At 36.6% G+C, this 23,835-nt stretch overlaps 1 protein-coding gene across 4 annotated transcripts in view; it reads right to left on the bottom strand.

The window, feature by feature from the left end:
* The window catches only part of Prp40 (pre-mRNA processing factor 40), a 219,048-nt gene that overhangs the window by 121,127 nt on the left and 74,086 nt on the right, over positions 1–23,835 (bottom strand). For 3 of the 4 annotated variants that reach the window (XM_081740145.1, XM_081740142.1, XM_081740144.1), the window contains 2 exons: positions 20,547–20,749; positions 1,728–1,852 (listed from right to left, as the gene is read on the bottom strand). In XM_081740145.1, coding sequence (XP_081596271.1) covers positions 1,728–1,852; positions 20,547–20,749 — 328 coding nt within the window. The remainder of the gene's footprint in view (positions 1–1,727; positions 1,853–20,546; positions 20,750–23,835) is intronic. The other variant, XM_081740143.1, reaches the window with a different exon arrangement.

Raw genomic sequence — 23,835 nt, 5'->3', positions numbered from 1 at the left:
TGATTTTATAGTCAGAGAAATATAGGCATGTTGTTGTGTTAAAATGTTCAGCGAAGCAGAGAAGTGCAGGCAAACTTTATGCCGGGTTATAGATGATGTGTTGTTTCTAGAAGACGAGGTTTGTCGTTCAGAGAGATAACTACTTATAGGAAACCCATAAAATTGTAATTTTCTGAGAATTTTGAAGTTGTTAAGTAGTTACTATCCACTGCTAAAGGATCACCTATCTAAAGTCAAGTTTCAGACAAGGGCAACTCACAGCCGACTTCAAGTACCTGTCTCCAGATAGTCAAAATGAATTAATGTAATGATCTTCTGACCGTATCACATAAGCTATTCTTAAAAAAAGAGAAAATGCCAAATATTACCCAACCATTAACGATGCAACACCAGACTCGTCACATGTAGAACCGACAGTTTCGTTTTAAGATACTTCAGTTTTATCTACAAAGAATGAAAATATCATCGATGAAATTCAAAAACAATTTCTCATTTTTTTTGACGCAATCAAAAATTTGGAGAGGCAAAAAAAGACCTGATTCAACAATCTGGTGAAACAACGTATTCCTTTGATTGCCGTGGTCAAGATTATGATAATGGCAGGAATATGAATGGAAAGTATGAAGTGACAAGAAGTCGAATTTTGAAGGACAATCGTCTGACTCTTTTTCACACTGCGTTTCCAATAGCTTGAGTACATGTTGCGGAATGTTGCGGAATGTAAAATGTTGCGGAATGTTGTCCTCGATCAATTAGATTTTCTACTGCGATTCAATGTGCCAAGCCATTTTCTACAAACCTACCAGGTATTATAGAAGCAATCAATGAAGTTCAGAATATCAACTTGACTCCTGAGACAAAAAGTGGTTTGAAGGGAGTTGCAAAATATATTGACTCATGAGTATGTGGTTATAGCATCAATCTAGTATAAAGTTTTAACCACAATTGATACACAAATTAAATTTTACAAGGAAGGAAAGTTGGTATTGATGTAGAAGTGTACAACTAACGAAGCTTTCTGGATGATCTGCAACTTCACCTATTTACTCACTCACTCACACAGGAGGACGGCCAGGGAGAGCTGATTACCAACATGGCCAACAGTGTGATATATGTGTGTTCCAAATCACATGCGGTCAGAGGATGCTGATAATACCACGAAATAAGAACTAGAAATAGTATGTCATAAGTAAATACAGAGGTTGATTCATTTATGTTCAGACCAAGTCAATGTGCAATTGTACTGCGCATATAAATCCATCGCCGTGAGATTGTCACGAGGCAAACAACAACATTGCGTTAGTCATTCAGTGTATATATGAGTGTATACATATTGTGTGAATTATATTCTTTAAAGAATTTAAGAAGAATAATGTAAACCTAGTAGTTAGTGTAAGACTAATGCAAAAAAAAAAAAAAAAAAAAAGTACAATTAGAATTTATAATTTGTCGATATTTTCTTATTTTATGGTACATATACCGTCTATTAAGTGTACTTCATAAATTAGTTTCGAATTTAATGTTATTCACAGTTGAAAGCAATCGAAAGTATTTATGTTTCAAAGCAGTAATTAGAGTTAATCTTCAAGTTCGTAAAACTAAAAGCATGCGAATATATAACACCAGCACTTTTCTTACATACTGAATAACAGAGTAGAGGAACACTATAAGAATGATTTTTCATCTAATTTAGAACTAAAAAGACAAAATTATAAAAATATTTGCACCTTTTCTCTTAAAAGTTCCTTAAAAGCTTCAATAGCCTCCTTTTTGTCTTTAAATACCATTTTCGGTTCAGGAGTACTATTTCTGCTACCAGGAGCTGAACCTTTATTGGATCCAGTATCCTCTTCTGGAAGAAAATAAAATAAAATAAATTATTATTGTAATTTACTAAAACTATTTAACTATATTAAACACACGCACCTTAAAAATACGTCACTCTTTGTATTCACAATATGTTAGATGTATATTATGAAATTTTACTTTTGAGCAATATAACTAGTATTTCGGGTTCTCCCGTTGTAAACTTACGAACGTTATACAATCGATTAGAACCTGAACGTAATGGAACCAATTTTCAGTGAGAACTTAATAGTATGGAAAAAAGTTTTACTGCATCAACGTGGATGGTATACTAATTGTGAATAACTTTCACTTGCCTTCACTACTAAATGTAATCGGTACTTCCTTAATTTCATTTCATTTCATTTCATTGTTCAATTATAAACAAATTATTTAGCGAAACAATGTGAAAACATAACACGTCAAACAAGTACATACTATAAACTTTCGTTTACAGCTTCATTGCATAGAAAGAAGCAGAAGCAGGGGAAAACGAAAGAAAAACTGAAGAGAAGAGAAGTAAATGTGAAGCGTCCAAGTGGATCCCAACTAGGAATGCATTAACATGATACAGTTGAAATATTCGAAGCAATGTGCGTTTCAGATAAACCAAGATAACTAATAGATAAGATTAATCGGTAAGAATATCAGAAAGAGAAGGGATAATAGAGAAATTTACTTTATATAATTATGTAAAAAAAAAAAATAAAAAAAAAACCTTCTTTGAAAAAAAAGCGAAATAATGTGGAATAAAAATAATGGTATATAGTAAGAAAAACACTTATGAAAAAAAAAGGAAATAGGCAAGGATAAAGATATAACTAAAGCTTACTTTGTAATAGGTCGTGTTTTATTTAATATTTAACCATGCGTCAATTCATTTCCATATGCGAGGTACGTGTATACGAAAAAGAATGAATGTAACAGGTGGAAGTTTGTGGATAGTATGGTAATGCCTCTTCCCATTTCTTTCTGAGGGACATAGAAGAATCTGTGAAAGAATTTCGAGGATGTTTACTCTTAAGTGTGGTTGAATGTAGTGTTGTAACAAACTGTGTGTTCTGGGAAGGATAGATAGGGAATTTGAGCGCGACAGGGGGTATCAGTTATTGTTGATGTGAATTGATAGAGGAGTTAGTTTCGCCAACATAGAAGGCATTTAATGAGTAAATGAAATTAGAACTACTAGTATAGTAAAATGATGTCTTCGATGTCTTATCTTTGTAACTGATGTTGGAAGGGTGCTCCACAGCTAGTTTTCTGTTCTTTTTATTTTTGTTATCTTCATATTTCTTCCCATTCCTATCTAAGAAGTAGATTCCGGAATTAATCGGAAAATAAAACAAACAAGGGCTTTTGTGGAAAGAAATAGGTACTAAAATATTTATAAACTATAATAGCTTATAACTGGTTTTTAATCGAATAAAAAATATGGATTTTAAGTAGTAAAATGTTTTATTTTGCAGTTAGTACTTACAATTTAAAATTTCTGGAAACTTGCAAATTGCGCAACCCGTAAGAGACGACATCTTACGCAAGGGTGGATAACTTAACGAAATGTGCAATATTTACAATTTGTTATCTGTTACGGTTACTATTTTGTAACCCATTTCTGCACCTAGTTAATAACGTTATTGGTCAGTGTAACTTTTAAAATGGTACGCTCTGAATTATGTTACGCTGAGTAACGTTACTCACTGGAACATTCTGCATTTTGGTACTGTGGTTACAGTCACCAAGGGATTAGCGTTACTCGAAATACCCATGTATGTCGTACCTGCTTGAGATTGTTAAGATAAAACTGGTTCCACTGAATACAAGTTCTCTCTCGAACCCAAAGGGTTTTGTTCCTTGATTTTAGCGATATGAAACGTATTGAAATTCTGCAGAACATTTTTGTGTAAGTAGACATATTTTTGTTATGATGAGTACCATTTCTATGTTTCTCTTTTCTTTATCGGTTACCTTTTGTATCTGTATTTCATCTTCTTCAATTCTGATGCTCTTGGAGTTACGCTTGAGTAACGTTTAAACATCCTTGGCGACAGGGAGTCTAAGGTTAGCTTTAAAAGAATCTCCATTATACTAGTAAATAAATTCCACGTTTTTCAGTCTGTTTTCTTTTTCCTCATACTTAAGATTCAGTAAACACCTTAGGCCCTCAGGCACATGTCCTTTGAGAATAGCATTACTTTGATTGTTCTGTATTTAAAAAGAGGAAAAAGAGAAACGATCAAAGAGTGAAGTTTTTAATGTAAGCTTATTGATAAGATTTTTACTTCTTGTGATGACACTGCCGATAGCTGAGTTGATTTGGAGTTTAACGTCCTTTTCGGCAGCGAGGCTTTATGAGACGGGACCTACTGATTAACATGGAATCGAAACCACATGTGCTCACGCCGGGAATCGAACCCGGGTCTTCCAGGAAAAAGGCGCGTACGCTAAGCGCTTAGGCATGAAGGAGCTCACTGCCGGTAGTCACCATATATGTTTATTTTACAACAGTCTTGCACTGACCAATGTGGTTGAAGCTCGAGCTCACTTCCCAACAAGGATCGAACCCGGAGCTACATACACCAAAGTTACACATATACTGGCCCCCAGGGAAGCAGGAAGGACATTTCATTTGCTTGCAAGCAATTTAGTTTATAAATCAAATACATATCAGACATCAGTGGCGTAGCGAGAAACTCATCAAGGGGGACCAACACACAAGATTTGGTAGAAACTATCTTCTGAGGGGTGCACCAATAACTACCAGTAGGCCTACATTTGAATTGAATTGGATTTTTTTAAATGCCTTTAGGCACCTGTGGTGTGAATGAGGAAATGCCCTGGATATCCTAAGTATCTGTTCTCGGTGAATCCTTTTGTTGAACTTTTAGAAAATTGACTTAAACTATCGATTTTGCAAAACTTCCCTTTGATTTAAGCCCAAATCGAAACATGACAGGAAAATTTCGGAAAGTGTTGCTATTTTCACTCCTAGCTTCTCACTTTAGGTAGTGTATATTTACAAGGAAGGGGGTGCACGTGCACCTTTGCACCTTTAAACATATTTCTATTTTATCTTATTTTTGTAAAAAAAAAAAAAAAAAAAAAAATCTGCCAGAGAAAGAAAATTGTCAAAAAGTGCTACCCATTCGAAGACTATTTTCTTCTCATGTGAATGTTTTGACTTCTCGTGGCAATGTGGTAATCTACAGTTTATTTTGTCTCTTTTTCTCCCTTTGATTTTTAATGTTCATTGTATTGTTTAAATGCTTATAAGTTAACTTGCGAGAAAGTGTCATAGTCGAAGGTTGTACTACTTGTAGAACTAATATTAAAAAGTAAATAAAAGAATTATCATGGAAACAAATTTTTCATGTTGTATTCTGAAAACAAATATAGGGTTCTTGCGGTTCTAAATTGCGGTTCTGAAATTAATATATCGCAGGCATTCGTTGATATAGTAGCCTACATGTTGGTTTTCACCAGGTACATTCGTGAAGTGTCCCCTCGAGATTCGTGTAAAATTGATTTAAATACAAAGTTCTCTGCTGTCTAATGTGTATTGTACTAAATTTAGCTGCCCATGCCGGTAATTGGCATATTTATGGGCCTTCATATATCCGGAATTCTATCATACACTACCATAACGCTCGGACACAAAATTCATTTTAGTTTCTTTAGATGTTACTCACTGGACATGAATATGGGCATATGAAAAACAAATTGGATCAAGTACTGCTTCTGACACATGTTACCCATCCCGACCGCCATCTTAGATCCGCCATATTAGATTTTACTTTTGGTTTTTCAAATGGAAATAGGTGCAAGTGTTACATCGGACATTTACGTTTACATTCACTGGTGTAATGTATTTTACCGTAGCTTGTACCATTTGGAAGGTATTACATGTTCATTCCCTCCAGCCACTTTGCGAATAGACATTGCAAGTTAATATCAGTTACGCTTACGTTTTTGATGTTGACAAATCAAAACAATTTCTAACTGGTAAACTCCTTACAACATAGGTGTCATAATCTTATTACATTTCCATGAGTGATTGTTATTACTTCCATGTTATACTATAATAAGGAAGTATTGTATTACTGTCAAAATGCCTAATGTAGATCCAGATACGGCCAGATTTGGGTGAAGACCTACCATTTCCGTATTGACATCTGTGTGTCTGCATGTATATAAGTTCAGAGAATATTTCATCAACGATAACACATAAAAGATTGCATATACACACGGGGCCCTGCACAAGTTTCTATTTGGTTCAATATGAAGTGCTTGACATTTAATGGTATATACAAGCTACGATAAAACTCAGTACACCAATGAAATTCAGAGAAAAGTTTACATTAATTTGATGTATCATTTGAACCTATTGCCATTTGAAAAACCGAAAGTTAAATCCAAGATGGCGGCCAAGGTGGGTAACATATGTCAGAGAAGGAGTACTTGATTCAATTTGTTCTGCATATGCCCATATTCATGTCCAGTGAAATCTAAAGAAACTAAAAACAACTTTGTGTCCGAGTGTTATAGTAGTGTATGATTGAATTCCGGATATATGAAGGCCCATAAATATGGAAATTACCGGTATGGACCGCTTAAATTAGTACAATACACATTGGGCCACGGAGAACTTTGCACTTTAATCAATGTTACACGAATCCCGAGGGGACACTTCGCGAATGTATCATACCTTGTCAGTCTCCGTACAACTTGGAATCGCTTAACATTAGTTTTACGGGAAGAAAAAACGACATCATTTGGAACAACTTTCCAGTTTCGATCATCTGTATTTACTCCTTATTTATTCGGTGTAAGGACCTCAAACTTATTTTGTTGGATCTTGCTTATCGAAAGGTTTTTAAAACTGCCTTACTGCCCCCAAAGTCTGAAATTCAGGGTGGGGTGGGGGCGGATGCCCTCCTGCCCCATTGACGCCCCTATCTAGCGGCTGTCATATGAAACTATCCCACGGCCTTTAACGTGGCTTTAGTTATACTTATTGCGGACTCTTGACAGCGAAAATATTACGTTTGGAAATAGAATTCATTTGCTGAGAAAACCTGAACCTTATTGAAAATGGACTTGGATCCATAGTGCTCTGAACGCCTCATATATTACTTTTCTTCAATGAATTATTGACTTAAAAAACAACCAATTACATAGGCTTCCAGAAAATATTATAAAGTTAGCACAATATGAAGTGTGCTTCAAAATATCATTACTTTTCGAAAATTTATTATTTTAAGATAATTTTATTAGTATGAGTGTTCTGAAATAGTAATCAAATTTTTGCAATTAAAATTCACACCCGCCTCCATGAAACGCGATCTTATCCCCTAAGAGCATAATTAGGAAATTTTCAGAAGCAGTAACTCCGAAATGACTTGTTTTAAGGCTAAAGTAACCGCACAAGCGTATTTCTGGTCAAGTTCTAGCCTTAAAACACGTAACATGACTCCATTTGTATTTGAAATTTTGAATTCCAATCAAAGATGCCAGCAATGATGCTTGATAGCACTATCTGATGTGTCAGACCACTTAAAAGTTTCATCATTCTCCCTCAACCCGTTCTCAACGCACAAGGGTGGTGAGGACTTTTGTTTCACCATGTATATTGATAGATTGTGTGAAATCTCCACAGTAGGTAGATTTTAAAATCTACCTAATAAGCCAATTACAACCAAGAAAGTACTTATGAGAATCACTGGCAAGAGGGTGTAATAAAAAGGGGTTGGAATATGAAATAAGTTGAGAATTACTAATCTATACTGAAATATTCTGTACCCAGCACAGTGTTATTAATCAGGATAAAATAAATGAAAAGGTCGGTTGCTAGTAAAGAGCAAAAAGTCCTAAGAAATAAGTTATTACATGATTTTGAAACGTTAAAAATCGTGTTTTAAAGTGTTCAAAATGTTTAAGACTTTTTTTTCGTCTGTGTTTTAAAACATGTTTAAAACGTTTTGAATATCTTTTCTTTATGTTTTAAACACATGTTTTTTTTTTTAAATAAAACTATTTTTTCCAACCCTTGTCTGGTGCCTAAGTAATATAAAACAAAACCATGTACCAAATTGGTCGCCAGGTTGGAATTTTCGATCGCCAGATCGCCAATGATGACTGAATATTTCAGTTTGGCGATAGACATTTGCATAAATTATATCTTTTTTTAAAAAAAAAAGAAAGAAAGAAAGAAAAGAAAAAAGAAAAGAACTATATGATATTGTTGCTGGATTCAGACTTGAGGTTTCGTGGCGTGCCTGTAATATATAGCAAATCAATATATAGAAGTCATTACATATGCCGGCATGAAAAGGTAAAAAAATATGGCGTTTGAAGCGAATAACTGACAATGTACAGGGCCAAATGAACACATTCTCACACCCAATATTATACTTCAGCCCCTTCACCTTCCGTCAAACAAAATATATTCGTAGTTCTTTTGTTGTTGTAAAGGCGAACCTGTCCTTTGCCCTGTCGCTTTGTAAAGCATAGCGATCTTTATTCTTTGGACAATGGGCTATCTGCGCACCATATTTCGATTATATTCAGCCAGTAGTTACGGAGAAATAAAATAGAACATACAAGGCAAGCCGAGCCGAGCCTATCGCCGGCCGAGCTCGGCCATCACATGTAGTGATCTTTATTCCTTAGATGATTGGGTATTTTCGCATCAAGTTTGGTTTAAATTTAGCTGATAGTTACCGAGGAATAAAGTACTACATACACACACATATAATTACAGTACATCTGGAGTAAAAGTACAACATTCGGTCAGCTTACGCCGGGAACTAAAAAGAAAAGTCCTAACATCAGGATCACAAATAGAACATACTAGATGTAAGCGGAATCCACTTTCAACATCGCAATATTAATGGGGAGGGGGGGCTTGAGCCGGGTGATCCTCCCTGACTACGCCACTGTCAGACATGACCTACAGCTAGGGGGTGTCTACCCATCATCAGAGGCTTCAGAATCTCCATAAGGTAACATGTAAAATTTAATTCGTAAATATCTTACAAAATACTTCACTTAGAAACTTGCAATTTTCTATACGAATACCAAAGAGCAATACAAAGGAGATGGTTATCTCAATTTTAAACTTAATGACTTAGATTAATTGTAATAATTACTTCCGTAATGAGGTAATCACTACTGCAGGTAAAGGATCAAAAGACCACTTTCATACTTCACAAATTACTACAGGTGACATTCTTTGAAGAACACATGCTGGGAAAGGATGCATTGTGGCAATTTGAACAGCGAAACTCATGTCTATCACCTCCATTTTCATAATCATTTACGCCTTGAGCAGTTTCCCTTACCACTCCCCGCCCCAGACGGCAACTACCTGAATTTGCCTTTTCGATGGAAACTGGAGTGACAAGTGCCAACAAAATACTTGGTAGAACAAAGATCTTTGAAACCTCACTATCGAAAATAATGTTTCCGATTGCTTTTCTACATCTTTTGTTTCTGTGGTTAAAACAGACAGTGCGACGTTTCTGTGGTTAGAACGGATTAACTGTATGCAGGGGTGGCAAAAGCCAAGTTTTCCTTGTTTAGTTTTTGAATAACTAGAATTTGGTTTTCCTACTCCTTTATATATTTACCACCCGTGTGTGTACGTGTGTAAAAAAAAAGAAAAGAAAAAGAAAAAGTAAAAGAAAAAACTAAAGAGCTGCTTGATGTATCATCACCAAATTTGGTCAAAATATAGTCAAGAGTAATGAATTTTATTTGTCATTAAAACCACCTACCCAAACCGGAAGTGATTTAAATAAACCATTTCTGGTTTGACCTTTGATCACCACAGATCGAAAACGGCAATATGTAGTGAGATCCGGTTTTCTGCTTCGTAAGAACATATTTAATCTATTATTAACTCTACTAAAACCTACAATGGTTCAAATCAACTATAATTTCTGCTTTCAATAAATATTGATCTATATATAGCAAAAACGGTAAAAAAAATAGATGAAAACGGTTTCTTCCAATCGAGCAGCTCTCAAGCGTCTCAGGTGTACCTTTCATCTCCTCTTGTGATCTTCAATTGAAACCTCGGTTTCAATAGTGATCTCCATAGAACAGGAATGAAGCGGGTTTTTGGTTTTTATTCAGCTTTCTAAAAATAACTACTATTTTCTGTCTTCCAAAAGATGTGGAAATCAACTACTACCGATTTTAACTTTGATGGCTATAGAATAAAAACTGTAATAGATAAGAAGCGGTTTTCTGCAATTAATTAGGCGTCCCAAGAATATATTTCGTCTCTAATCTAATTTCTCTACTAAAACCGGAAGTGGTAGAAATCTACTACAATTTACAGTTTCAATATTAATTGTGAAAATATCGTACCACAGACACCAAACTCTTTTGCGTGATGTACATGTGGCACTGCTACTTGTTTTTGAACCATTTTCTTTATCTTGTGGATAATCGTGGCCTCTATTTTTTTTTAAATAATAAAATAAGTCAAACTCGAGGTCATATGTAAACTAGTTTTATAAATGATTTACCAGTAGAGCACAAATTATTTACTAGTCTGACCATTCATTACTGTTCAAGATTGAATAAGCCAAAACGAGTAGCGTGTCTGAACAAAGGAGTGAGTTAGGGAAGCTAATACATGAGATTATTTGCATGAATAAAATCTACTTTAGATATGTAATAAGGGATAAGAAATCTTAAACATCTGAGAGATTATTTGGTTCACACAGTTACAGTTAAGAAATTGATAAGAGAATAAGATATATTGGGCTGGAGCCTAAGTTAGGATAAAGCGGGAAGTATAAAACACATTTTTGTAATGAAAGTCTTGATTCTGAGCGAAAACAGCTAGTTGACCTTTGACCTCGAGTTAGACCGGTTTGCGGTCACTTCTTAAGATTGAGACCGAGATCAGTCGAATTAGCACCGTCAAGTTGCAGTTATTCATTAAAAAAAAAAAAAAAAAAAAAGAAAAAGAAAAAGAAAAAAGAAGAAGAAGAAGAAGGGGCCATGGCTACAAAACTTTTACTTTATTTAGATTACATATGGATAGAAATAAGTTTTTTTAGGCCCATTCTTATGTAACAGGGGGTTATGAAGGACGGGACCTACAGTTTAAAGTGGGTTACAAACCATTACTCGGTTTGAATCGGAGAGAAATTGTCCTCTAGCTGGGCTCAAACCTGGGACCCCTGCTTGATTACAAAAGTGACAATTCTACAGACTCATCCACGGAGAACACCTGATAAAGATATATTGTACTGATCTTGCATGTACTGTACCTGTGAATATTTTAAGAATCACTTTACAAGAGGAGAAAAAAAATGCACAAGTGAAATCAGTACAAAGTACAGAAGATATACTTTATTCCTCCAAGTTAGTTCACAGAGTTAAAAATTTAGCGACTTAATTTAATTTGCATATAAATATAAGAAGTGAATAAAGATATGAATCATTTGAGTTCACTCTGGTTCTGAACCATTTATATTATTTTATTGGTTTCAATCAATTGTTTGTTTAACATACACATACAAATTCTAATTATATGTATTTATTTGAACTTCAATAGGAAAATAATTTTGGATCACACGCAGCGGAACAGGGATGGGCACCAGTCGAGCTAAAACTCGACTCGACTCGAAACTCGAGTCAAGTTTAGAGTCGAGTCAAAGGTAATTTTCTCGAGTGGAGTTCCGAGCCGAGTCACTGTTTTTGACGTCGAGTTTCGAGTGAGTCGAGTTTGATAAATGGCTCGCTCGTTCAGCTCATTTTAACTCGTTTTGAAATCATGGTCTGATTAGACTGGAAAGCGAAAGCCATGAGAAATGTAAGCAGTAGTGTGGAATACTTTTAGTGTTGCTCAGGACAAGGAACACTACTCGCATCTCGTCTCGTCTCGATAACGAGACGACAATAATTTTTATAACGAGAGAGCCTCAAGTGTCATGAGCACCAATATAAGTATATACTGTAGCTCTTACTATCAAAGCTGAGATCTGCACGTTCGAATTTTTGAGCTCAAGCAGAAGCCCAACGCGAGTGGTGATGTCAATCGGCTCGGCACTCGGTTCAACTGAGCGAACAACTCGAGCCGGCTTGGTTCAGATGAGCCATCGGCTCGGCTCAATTGAGCCAATGGCTTGAGCCATCTCGGTTGAGACGAGCCGTCGACTGGCACAATTGAGCTTTTGGCCCTAGCCTGCTCCGTTGAGATGAGCTACCGACTCGGCTCAAATGAGTCACCAACTCAGCTCAGATGAGCCATCGGCTCGAGCCAGCTCCGTTGAAACGAGTTCATCGCCTCGGTTCGACTCGGCTCAACTGAGCCGATTGCTCGAGTTGGCTAGGTTGGGTGAACTGTTGGCTTGGCTCACTTCTCGGTTCGGCTCGATAGTGAATGAGCTATGAACCAACCCGCTCGAGCCACTGACAACCCTAAACCCGAGCCGAGCAGTTTTGAACATGTTTGACCGGCGCCCTATAACTTTTAACAATTTTTGGCTCGAGCCTGAATACTTGCTTCTCCGGAACTCAAACCCAGATCCTCGTGAACAATGTCCTTGCCTCCTGAAGACTTCTCGGCGACCGAGCTCGGAAGTCAAATAATTTTTAGTATACAGGTACACCCCGCCTACTTTCTTGGTTATACATGATATAATAATAATAATAATAATAATAATAATAATAATAATAATAATAATAATAATAATAATAATAATAATAATAATAATAAGTAGTAGTAGTAGTAGTAGTAGTAGTAGTATCATTGACCTATTATCTATGTTGGATACTTAAAAATAGTAATTGAAACTACACACGACTCGACTCGAAACTCGACCTGAATTCGGAGCTCCCTCGTGGCTAAGCGGTTAGCATACGCGCCTTTGGCGTGGGAGACCCGGGTTCAATTCCCGGCGGGAGCTCATGTGGTTCGGATTCCATGTTAATCAGTAGGTCCACGTCTCATATAGCCTCGCTGCTGAACGGGACGCTAAACTAAAATCACCTCACCTCGACCTGAATTCGAGTCGAGTTGGAGGAAATTTTTCGAGCCAAGAACTCGAGTCGAGCTCAAAGATGTCTGCTTCGAGTCGAGTCGAGTTTCAAAGAAAACTCACTCGTATCCATCCGTACAGTGGAATAGGTATGAAGTTCGTGACCCGAGGTCTCACTATGTATGTTCACAGGGTGTTCGAAAACGACATCAAATTACTTAAGGAAATTAATCCTTACACGAGAACATAAAATGAAAGTTACGGGTCACCGTACTAAAAAGATTTTCGCTTAAATTTTTGAGTTAAATCATATTATGTTGCAGTCAAATAAAACAAAACTTTGTGTTTTCAGAAAACTCCAAAATATTGCTCGAGTTGTTGCTTTCTTGTACCGTTACGACCAATTTTCTGTGGACAATATATCTGAAATAACGCAACTGTGCACCAAGGTTGGTCTATAGGCTTTTTCATGTTTTCGTCCCAGAATCCACATCCCGAAGTTATTTCCTGACACCATGTGTATATATTATATTTGCTTATTTTCGAGTAACAAGATCTAGAAATGTTCGAGGTCCTAGTTCCACTTATATTTATTACCATAATGAAAACTTAAAAAAACGTTCACGTAGTCTAAATTATAGTGACATTACTATGTCCGTATATGAAATTAGTGGTTAGCAATAATTATCTAACTAGAGTTACTAGTAATGAAGAAATTGGCGTTCTCTACCTGATCTTTGCTTTCGCAGTATACATCATACAGCATGAAATCGCAAGAAGCAAATATTTCAAATTGTCTTGGAAGCAAATATTCTTTCTTTGTGACATTCACAGAAAATGTATCCGCTCTGCAGAAACGAAGGAAAGAAATGGGATGAGGGTGGCACCCCGCGGCGTTCTACCACACTCATTGGAAAAGGACTTAAGAGGGGGAGGGAAATACCTGCCTGTCAGCACGACATCAGTTCGCGAAGATCACATTGGAACACACAACCTTCAATATATAGTCCATTACAATGTTACTTTAAAAAGTTCGTTACTCTTGATCTACGTCATTAAGCGTGAAATTGAAACAACAATTCATTTCTATTACTTTTCTGTATACATATGAAAAATTTTAAGTTGTTACGTACCGGTACCATATTTCGTTAGATATTCATGAATTACAGTTTACATGTTATCTTATGGGGACTGAGAAACCAGTTGAAAAAGGTATAAGATCCCCTTAAGGGGATGTCTTCCCATCATCAGAGGCTTCAGAATCTTCATAAGATAACATGTAAAATTTAATTCATAAATATCTTAGAAAATACTGCATTTAGGAACTGGTAATTTTGTTGCCAAAGAGAAATACAATTCAGATGACTGTCACAATTTTGCACCTAATTACTTGGATTAATTGTAATGCATTCTTCCGTATTGAGTTACTGCAGGTAAAGAGTCAAAAGACCACTTGCAAACCTCATGAATTACTATGGATGACATTCTTTGAAGAACAAATGCTGAGGAGGGATGTATTATGACAATTTGAAAAGTGAAACCCGTGTCTACCCCTCCAGTTTCATAATCATTTATGCCTTGAGCAGTCTCCCTTTCCACTCCCACCTCCCACTTCCCACTGATTTCCCACAACTTTACGACACAACTATCTGAATGTGCTTTTTCGGCGTAAGTTGGTATGATTCACGTGTCAACAAAATACTTCGTAGAACAAAGATAATGATCTTTGAAACCTCAGTATGGAATGTCTTTCCAATTGCTTTTCTACATCTTTTGTTGGTTAAAACGGATGGATTCTCCTTCGAAGCAGTAGCTTTAATCTCTTCCACTCACAAATGTACAACCAAAAAAAGTCTAAATGTTTCTTATATATTTGCCTATTTCTTTTGTTTTCTGGAAGGATAGATTTCTTTTCATTTTATAATATTTATCACAAAAACGCACACAGTGCGATGTTTCTGTGGTTAGAACGGATTAATTGTGTGTAGGGATGGCAAAAATCAAGTTTTCGTTTTTTTTTTTTTTAATAACTAGAGTTTGGTTTATCGAAACTCCATTATATATTTACCATATTCGCGTGTGTCAGTGTGTGACAAAAATAAATAAATAAATAAAGTATTTCATGGATCATCACCAAATTTGGTAAAAATACAAAGTCAAGAATTAGGAAGTGAGTTTGTTATTAAAATAGTCTTCTCAAACCGAAAGTGTTTTAAATAAACCATTTCCGGTTTGATCATTGATCATCACAGATCGAAAAACGTAATACGTATTAAGATCCGGGTTTCTGTTTCGTAAGAACATATTTAATCTCTATTATTAACTCTCTACTAAAACCGGAAGTGGTTCATTCAACTATAATTTCTCGTTTCTATAAATATTGGTCTACATAGAGCAAGAGCGGTAGATGAAAGCAGTTTTCTCCATTCGGATAGCTCTCAAGTGTCTCAAAAGTGCAGTGGCGTAGTCAGGGGGGGCTCACCCGCCTCAAGCTCTCCCCATTAGTGTTGTAATGTTGAAAGTGGATTCTGCTTACATAAAGTATGTTCCATTTGTAATGTTAGAACTTTTCTTTTTAGTTTCCTTAGTAAGCATAAGGGAGCTTGTAGTTTTACTCCAGATGTAATTAAGTATGTGTGTATGTAGTACTTTATTCCTCGGTTTGCTGCAAATCATCAAGGAGAGATGGGAGATTTATGGGATTATGTTTACTGGTTTAAATTCATCCGAGGTAATATAGAGCAGGCCGCAAGAAAAACAGCAAATATTCGCCATTGTACGTTACAGTTCGAATGAGATATTGGATATTTGAAGCGAAATCACATGTTGAATAGAGATTTCTTGGGTGACTTAGAGTCGGTACCTGACATCTTTCACAACATCCGCCAGCGAAGTCCGATGCTTCCCTGTCTTCCTCAGAAGCGATCCTGTTTCCTGCAATTTATTCACTAACGACCATATTATGTTCCTGTCTGGGGCAGAACGTGAGGCAAAGTTGCGTGTAAATGCTCTTTGCGTAGCAACAACAGATCCCGTTCTCCAAAAACTTTTTAACGATAAAATCACGTTGCTCCAAAGAGTACATTATTGTAACCGTGTCCTGATCATATTGATACAGTAGCACAGCATAATTCTCAATACAACGGCCCAGTTTCTTGTTTCTTATTGACCGTCGCGAGGTTGCCATCTAACAAAAATACTCAAATCTCCACACCGCACCTCACCTAATTCCAATTCGATACAGTGGTGAATATTTGCTGATTTTTTTAGAGGCGTAGCCGATATTACACCAAATGAATTTAAACCAGTAAACATAGTTCCATAAATCTCCCATGTTCCTTGATCATTTGCCACAAACCGCATAAAAATTGGACTTCAGTTAGAAATTCTAGACCCAAATGAAATCCGCGAGTTTTAAAAGAATCACCTTGTATATGTTCTATGATATATTATAGGAAAGGTGTTTTTAGTTGTTCCTATAACTATTCTCTGAACTTATAATTGTTTTATTTCTGACAAAAAGTGTCAGCTTCATTGTGTGATGAAAAGTAGTTTATAGTAATACCCCGCGAAAGACATGCAAGAGGTAGTGGACTGAAGGCAAAAAAGTAAATTTGCTTTTCTTGAAATAGGAAATAACATTTTATTCATTACATTTTATGGTTTTCGTTTTCACAATATGAAGTGTCGTAAATTATCGTAAGTAGTAATATTCAATATGTATTACACCGAATCTACCTTACACCTAAATTTCCCCACACCGAGTTTTCCGTACACCGAATTTTCCCCCACCGAGTTTTCTTACACCGAATTTTCCTAGACCCGGCCTACGTGTGTAAACTTTCAACATGAGTGATTTTACTAACTCCCTTCCCCCTTTTATACTTGATGAATTGCAACCTCAAACAACAGCATTATTCCTTAAGTAAAAGGAAGGCACATAGCACGTAACCGGACTCCGCTAGTCTACCGTAAGCTTTCCCATTGTCTCAAGATACTGAATCAACGCCGGAAAAGTACTTTAGCTCCCACTGGAAATTGAAACCAAGGCCTATGTGGGGATCCACAGGATTCAGATTCCTCCCCACAAAACTTCGCAAGTCGACGAACATTTGTGAACTTTCTTACTATAAGTAAATATACTTCTTTGTCATCGAAATGATTGACATAGCCTAAAAATTTTAATATCTTTAGCTCTATCATGTTTAATAAGAGGCACTAATTAACAATTACTTGTCGTCTTTTCGGGTGTTGCATAACACAGGTTAAATACTACATATACGTATTAGACCTGCAAAAATCTTTGGATCCCTCCAAACAAAAAAAATTCTGGGCGCGTGCCTGGCGTGCTCTGACATTCATTTACTTATGTAAAATATATGTACATTCATTTATTTATGTAAAATATTTCAAATGCAGCTTCTAAGGCCAATTTACAACAGAATATTTTAATATCAATAAGGGAAAAAGGAAAGGAGAAAATCAGGCAGGATTTATGCTTAAAGATAACATCCCGACATTCACTTTGTGGAACAACGAAAAAAGCTGGTAAAACCGGTCAGGGTAGCAGGCCACAAGCTTTGAACCCAGGATCTCCCTTTTGCGAAAGAAGAACGCTAGCCACTAGGCTATGCTCGCTAGACATAATAATAATAATAATAATAATAATAATAATAATAATAATAATAATAATAATAATAATAATATAGTTTGATTCAATATAGTGAACAAATTGGGGATGTGCCTGGATTAAGAATCAGCAAACAACGGTGAAATATTCCAAAAATAATGCAGATTGATAGCCAATGACGTGGCCATGCATCACACAATTTCTTAGCTATTTTGTGGGCTTTGTTTTAATAATAATAATAATAATATGATTTTCACAGGCTTGCGCCCACCATTCATGGAACAGTTCTTACATAAATTAATCCTACTCTTGTTGTGGACAGCGAAGAGCGCTATGAAAAAGCAAGATGAAGAATGAAAGAGATTGTCTATCTTCCCTCCCCTTTGCTACTTTTGTCTCACTCTGGGCTTCCCCCTGACCCTGCTATCCCCTTCCACCTGCCTTTTTCCTTGTATGTGACTGACTTCCTCCTATGATATTCACAGAAATCGATCTCTTTTTTCTCCCTGTCTCTACTTCATATTTGCAATAACAACATATGAAAGTGAAATATTCATTCTGCTTCACCACCTGAAGAACGAAATTCAATGTGACCCTCTGAAGAACAATACAATAGATACCATGTCCGAGGAACTCTCCAAAGATCTGATAAGATATGTAACTGATGAACACAATACCTTTACCAAACCTGTCTGGTCAACTGTGTTACTCATGTGGCAAATAGTATTTGTAACGAAATAGCTTCTGTTCCACACATTTTCGTTCCATTAGATACCCGCAGAGGAAAGAATCTCATTCAGCTGGTACCAGTTGTTGATTTTCTCCCACCAAGCGTGAAAGGAATACCCGAAACAGATTTGTTCCTTCAATTAGTTACGGTACAATAACGTTACATGCTCGAATAACGTTACGGTGTCGTAACAAAAATTGGTGTTATACCTTGTACCTACCTACATTAAATAACCAATAATTTTGTTACAGAGAACTATTTTCGTTACGTTACAGTTACGTTAAGTTATCCACCCCTGATCTTACGATCCGTTCATCATTCTTCAGTAGTAACAATGAAACAAAATGATAAACGCAAAAACACTATCACACTTTATTCACACGCAGTCCTGTTAGCAGTTTAGGAAATATTCAAACCACAAGAAATATTAAAATGAAGTTGTTTACACAACACTAGCAGTTTATTTTCACTTAAAAGCTATTTCATATCTTTGTTCTCTAGACTTATCAACAATTTCTTAAGATTTTCAAACGAAGATTTTGTCTTCTGTCGAGAAGAATTTGCTTTAGATGTGAAAATGATCTTTCCACATCTACAGATATCACTCGAGCACACTGGAAACAAGTAATTTGGGAAGATTAATTCACTGTCAACGGTTACATCTGCATTACCTTCCATAGCACTAGCAAAGTTCAATTTTTCCAAATCTGGGTTAGCACTTATAACACTATCACATATTGGCCGAATGTCCGCGCAGTTGTCACCGGGTAGACCACTCAGATCATTGAGTGCATTGAAGGTTTTCAGAGACCTAGATAAAGTATGTTCTTCTTTTTCGAGCTTGGTAATAACGTCTGGTATCTTCACAAAATGTGTTGCAATGAAAGCTAGGTCAATTTTCAAGGAGGCACTAACTCAGGAGAACACTGGCAAAGTGCATGGAATTATCATGAATGATCAGCGAATGACCATCAGGCAGATTGCTGAGACAGGGACTATCTACTGCAAGCGTTGACCGAATTATCATCCAGCATATGGAAATGAACAAGGTTTCCGCTAGATGGGTGCTAAACCTTTTGGCATCTGATCAATTCTCACCAGACGCAACATTTCAAGGGACAATCTAGATGTTTCCGGACAAATCTAGATGTTTCGCACTACATTCATAACAGTAGATGAGACACTTGATTCATAACAGTAGATGAGACCTAGTACCATCATTAAGAACCAGAGTCCAAACAGAGTTCTAGGCAGCGGAAACACCATTTATCCCCCTTCCGAAGAAGGTCAAGTCAGTGCCCTCAGCTGGGAAAGTGATGGCTACAGTTTTCTGGGATTCGGAAGGGATAGTAATGGTAGATTATCTTCCAACGGGACAAAGAGTGACTCGGGAGTGCTATGCAGGTCTTCTACGACAGATGCGTGATAACATTCGGTAGAAGCGTCGTGGGGAACTGACAGCAGATATGCTTCTCCATCAAGACAATGCCCCTAGCCACAAGTCAGGCATCGCAATACAGCAATTCACGATTGCAGCTACGGATTGATACCCTACCCTGATTCACCTGATTTTAAACTTTCTAACCTTTTTCTCTTTCGAAAGCTTAAAAAGGAGTTGGAAGGTACTCATTTTAACACCAATGATGATGTCATGCATGCCGTAGATGAAATTTTACACGCTTTCGACTAATCATTTTTCCCAGCGGCATTACCGCACTTGAACATCGATGGGTAAAACGTGTTGACTTGTTAGAGGACTATGTTGAAAAGTAACTCCATCCATAAACTCTCTGCTGCTCCGTTCATAAGTAGGCTTAGAACTTTTGTAACAACCCTCGTATTTGGCTGTCGTATTGTGCTACTCGAAAACTATAAGTCATAATATTTATGTATATATATATATATATATATATATATATATATATATATATATAATCTGAAGGTGTCCCTAGATTCAAATATTTAAAACAGGTAATTTTTTATTACCTAGACCCACGGGTTAAGTAAACCACCCAAAATAACTTTCCAAAAAAATTAAGGCCTAGTTTATTCGTGTTTTCTAATTTGGGAAGAGTAAATTCCTATTATTTTGAGAGAACCGCCACGCAAAATCGTTAGGTTCCGCTAAATGATTAATCTGAAAGTCACTTTCACCTTAGATTTTCAGTGACAAACCATCCTATAAGCGTACAAAATTTGGTGACAATCGTTAGATTATTTTAGCGGTTAGAAGATCCACGAAACGAAGAAGTAAAAGTGTAAGTGATAAGCTTTTTGTATAGTTGAGTGATATTTTGGCTTTCACAAAAATAGATGTTTATTCATTTACTATTAAATACTTTACCTGTTTTAGATGGTGGAGTTGGAATGCTAATAGCCGCTAAAGTGGCTGCCATAGCTTGGTCCAAAGCCGATCCTCCTTTAGGCGGAGAAGATTGTTGCGAAGAATTTGATTTCTGGGACCCTGAAGCACTTGGCGAAGCAGAAGCAGCAGTCCCGGATAGCTGTGCATTTGATTCGGACGATGTGGTATTCCCAGACTGACTGCTAAAATCAATCAGAAAATAAGTTACCATGCGCCATCAGAATTTCAGCGTACTTGTATTAAGTCACTATAAACATAATTATAAATGAAAAAGAGTTCAAATATAGCTATGATGCATCCTTACAATTCTTTATCTTTACGAGATATATATATGAGGTACCCCATTCCCTTCCTATAAATGTCTATTTTTGACATACTTTACCGATCGCTCAAAAATTGTCAATTCTTATTTTCTAAAATCCTTTCTTACACATTTGTACAGTATAATATAACTCGAGTTATGCTGGACACCACTGGATTCATTGAAGAAGTGTTAACTTCAGAATATACTCCTAGTTAATGTGCAGGAAGAGAAAAAAGGCTTACCGTGTCAGCTGTCGTAAACAAAACAAATACATCGATATATATCAGACAATAAATGTCTGCGCAGAAAGCAAAACGAACACGCATAAAATTTCATTAGAAGTTAAGTAAACAGAGACATTTAAAACAATTGTCAAAACTTTGCAAAATAATAAAACATATATGCTCCCTATATTCTGTTTGATATATTGTGCATGATTCAAGTACATGACTGTGTATAACCTATTAACAGAAAAGGTGAACCTGAATGTCCATTATTTGAGATGCTGTGACTAGAAAACAACTTACATATCTTTTAATTCACCGAAGCAACGTGATCCATGTGGAAAAGAATGACTGGCGAACAAATCGGTCAATAAGTGAATGTCATCTTATATTATTACCAGTTATCTCACCTTTCACATACTATGGTAAATCAAATTCAATATGTGTTACGGTATCTTTATTACTTTTTTAAGTTTAAATAAAATAGTGAGTAATAAATCCTCGGAGAGATTTCATTTACAGTTACAGTGAACACATTAGTTATTTTGAACACCGTCTGACTTCTTTCTTCATTTTGTAATTTTTATTTTATTTTATTTATTTATTTATTTTTTCTAATATTCCACCTTCTGACTAAAAGGATGAGATTCAAATGAATCTTTTTATTGATATTTTTGGTTTAATCAGAATACCTATTCAAGACAGTAACCTTCAGTTATCTTTCAATTCTGGGTTTGACAAACTGGGCCAAAAATAATAAAAACACCTCTGAATTTAGCGTACACAGCTTTATTGCAGAGACTCGTATTCGATTCCCAGCGAGAGCTCACGTAGTTCCAATTCCACTTTGAGTTATAGGTGCACATCTCACATAGCCTAGGCGCTGAAGGGGTATTAAGCTCCAAACTAAACAGCTAAATAAATATATAATAAAAATTATTTCTTCAATATAAAACAACATTACACGTAATGAATATCTATCTGAGCTTGCAATTCCCAAGCTATAATATAAATATTGCAATTTCAACATGCTAATTACCTACAAAACGCCAAACTCTTTTTTCCTCTTTCCCTTCCACATAGGACAGCAGATGGAGATAAGCTCGTCAGTTTCAGGAAAAACCGGAACATCTATGCCGTCTCACCCGCACTTGCTGTTATCTTGATTTAAAGATTCATCCTACTACTGGGTTTTGACTACCAAGAAGTGGGAACGAGTTGCGGTTTTATTTTATTATTATTTTACAATGCAAACGCCATTGGCGCACGCAGCATTGCCATCTTTTACAAACCACACTTCTCAGCTTTAACAAGATACAGAATATCTCAGTATGTGACTTATCGATCTCACATAACCACAGTATTTTTCCTCATGCTCTGTTGCCTTGCACTATAAGTTTTAAACCATACTGCACTAGTGACCTATATATTTTTCTCCTCTATTAATGGCAACAGTGTTCAAAGGGCCCTTCTAGACTTGAAGTCAGCGTAAACAATTCTTGTCAATGTTTAATTTCAAGTGTACTAAACGTTAGTATCTCACTCCCTGTATGCGCCAACGGCGTTTGCATTTAACACATGTTTCACGTTATTTCTCGAAAAGTTTGCAACACTGATCTGCTTTACCATTTCTTTTGTCTTTATTTTCATTGTTGCTTTTAATGATGATATCCAATTTAGGTCATTCAATTTACAAAAAAATAACTTTGTCTAGGGTTGGCAACATGTATATATGTTCGTCAATACACGGGCAGGTGTCCTTTCTGTAGCTGCTTTGTGCAAAGTTTCGTTTCTCTGTATCTTTTGGTTTCTCCGTTATCACGGTTGGACATTCTAAATTGTATTATAATGTGGAAACGCCATTTCATGACTTTGCAGGGTGTAACTTAATTAATGTAAAAATTAATGAGGTGATTCCTGACTCCGAGATAAGCAAAAAAAAAAAAAAAGTCCCATGAACATACAGCATATTGGGAGTTAGTGAGGGCCGAAAGCGTGGCAACAGTAAGTTTGAACCAGTAGATAACGACGTGCAGGTACAACACAAACACACATTCGTCGGGCACATCACAGGATATGTTCAAAGTGCCCGCCATGGACAGAATTGCATGCATGAGAAGGCCGGATCATGGACTATGAACTATACCTGGGTCATGGCGAATAGCTGTACAGGCGTTATGGATATGCTTTTCAAGTCATTGACATCACTGATTGGAGTAGCATACATCACACTTTTAGTGAGTCCCCACGAATATAAAATCCAGTGGATTCGAGTCCGGAGATGGGGCAGGTCAATGCACTGAACCCTCACGCCCGATCCCTGGGTTCAATCACCGGGGAACATTCATACTGAAGTGCGCAGGAGCTCTATAATGAAAAAATGAAATGAAATCTTTGAGTTTTACGTCCCACGGTTATGCCGGTTAGGCTAAAGGAGACGGTGATGATGAGTAATGAATGAAATGGTGGAATGAAGAAAGTGGGAGGAAACGGGAGAACCCCGAGAAAACCCACGCACACGGTGTTTGTCCACCACAAAGTTCACTTGGCGGGGGCTGGGATCGAACCCGGGACCCCAAGCACCAGAGGTGAACGCTCTACCACTGAGCCACCGCGGCCCCGCGAGCTCTATAATGAGTGTACATGTTGCGGCGAATCGCTACGGAAACATTTTCCAGTAGTTCGGGCAGCGTATCCTGCAGGAAGGCCAAATATTGTGCTCCATTTAGTCTTCGGGGTA

This window comes from Thermobia domestica, chromosome 15 (genome assembly GCF_964235325.1).
Source record: "Thermobia domestica chromosome 15, izTheDome1.hap1.1, whole genome shotgun sequence".
Taxonomy (NCBI): Eukaryota; Metazoa; Arthropoda; class Insecta; order Zygentoma; family Lepismatidae; genus Thermobia; species Thermobia domestica.
The sequence above is the reverse complement of the archived record's forward strand: the minus strand, read 5'-3'. Positions and strand labels throughout refer to the sequence as shown.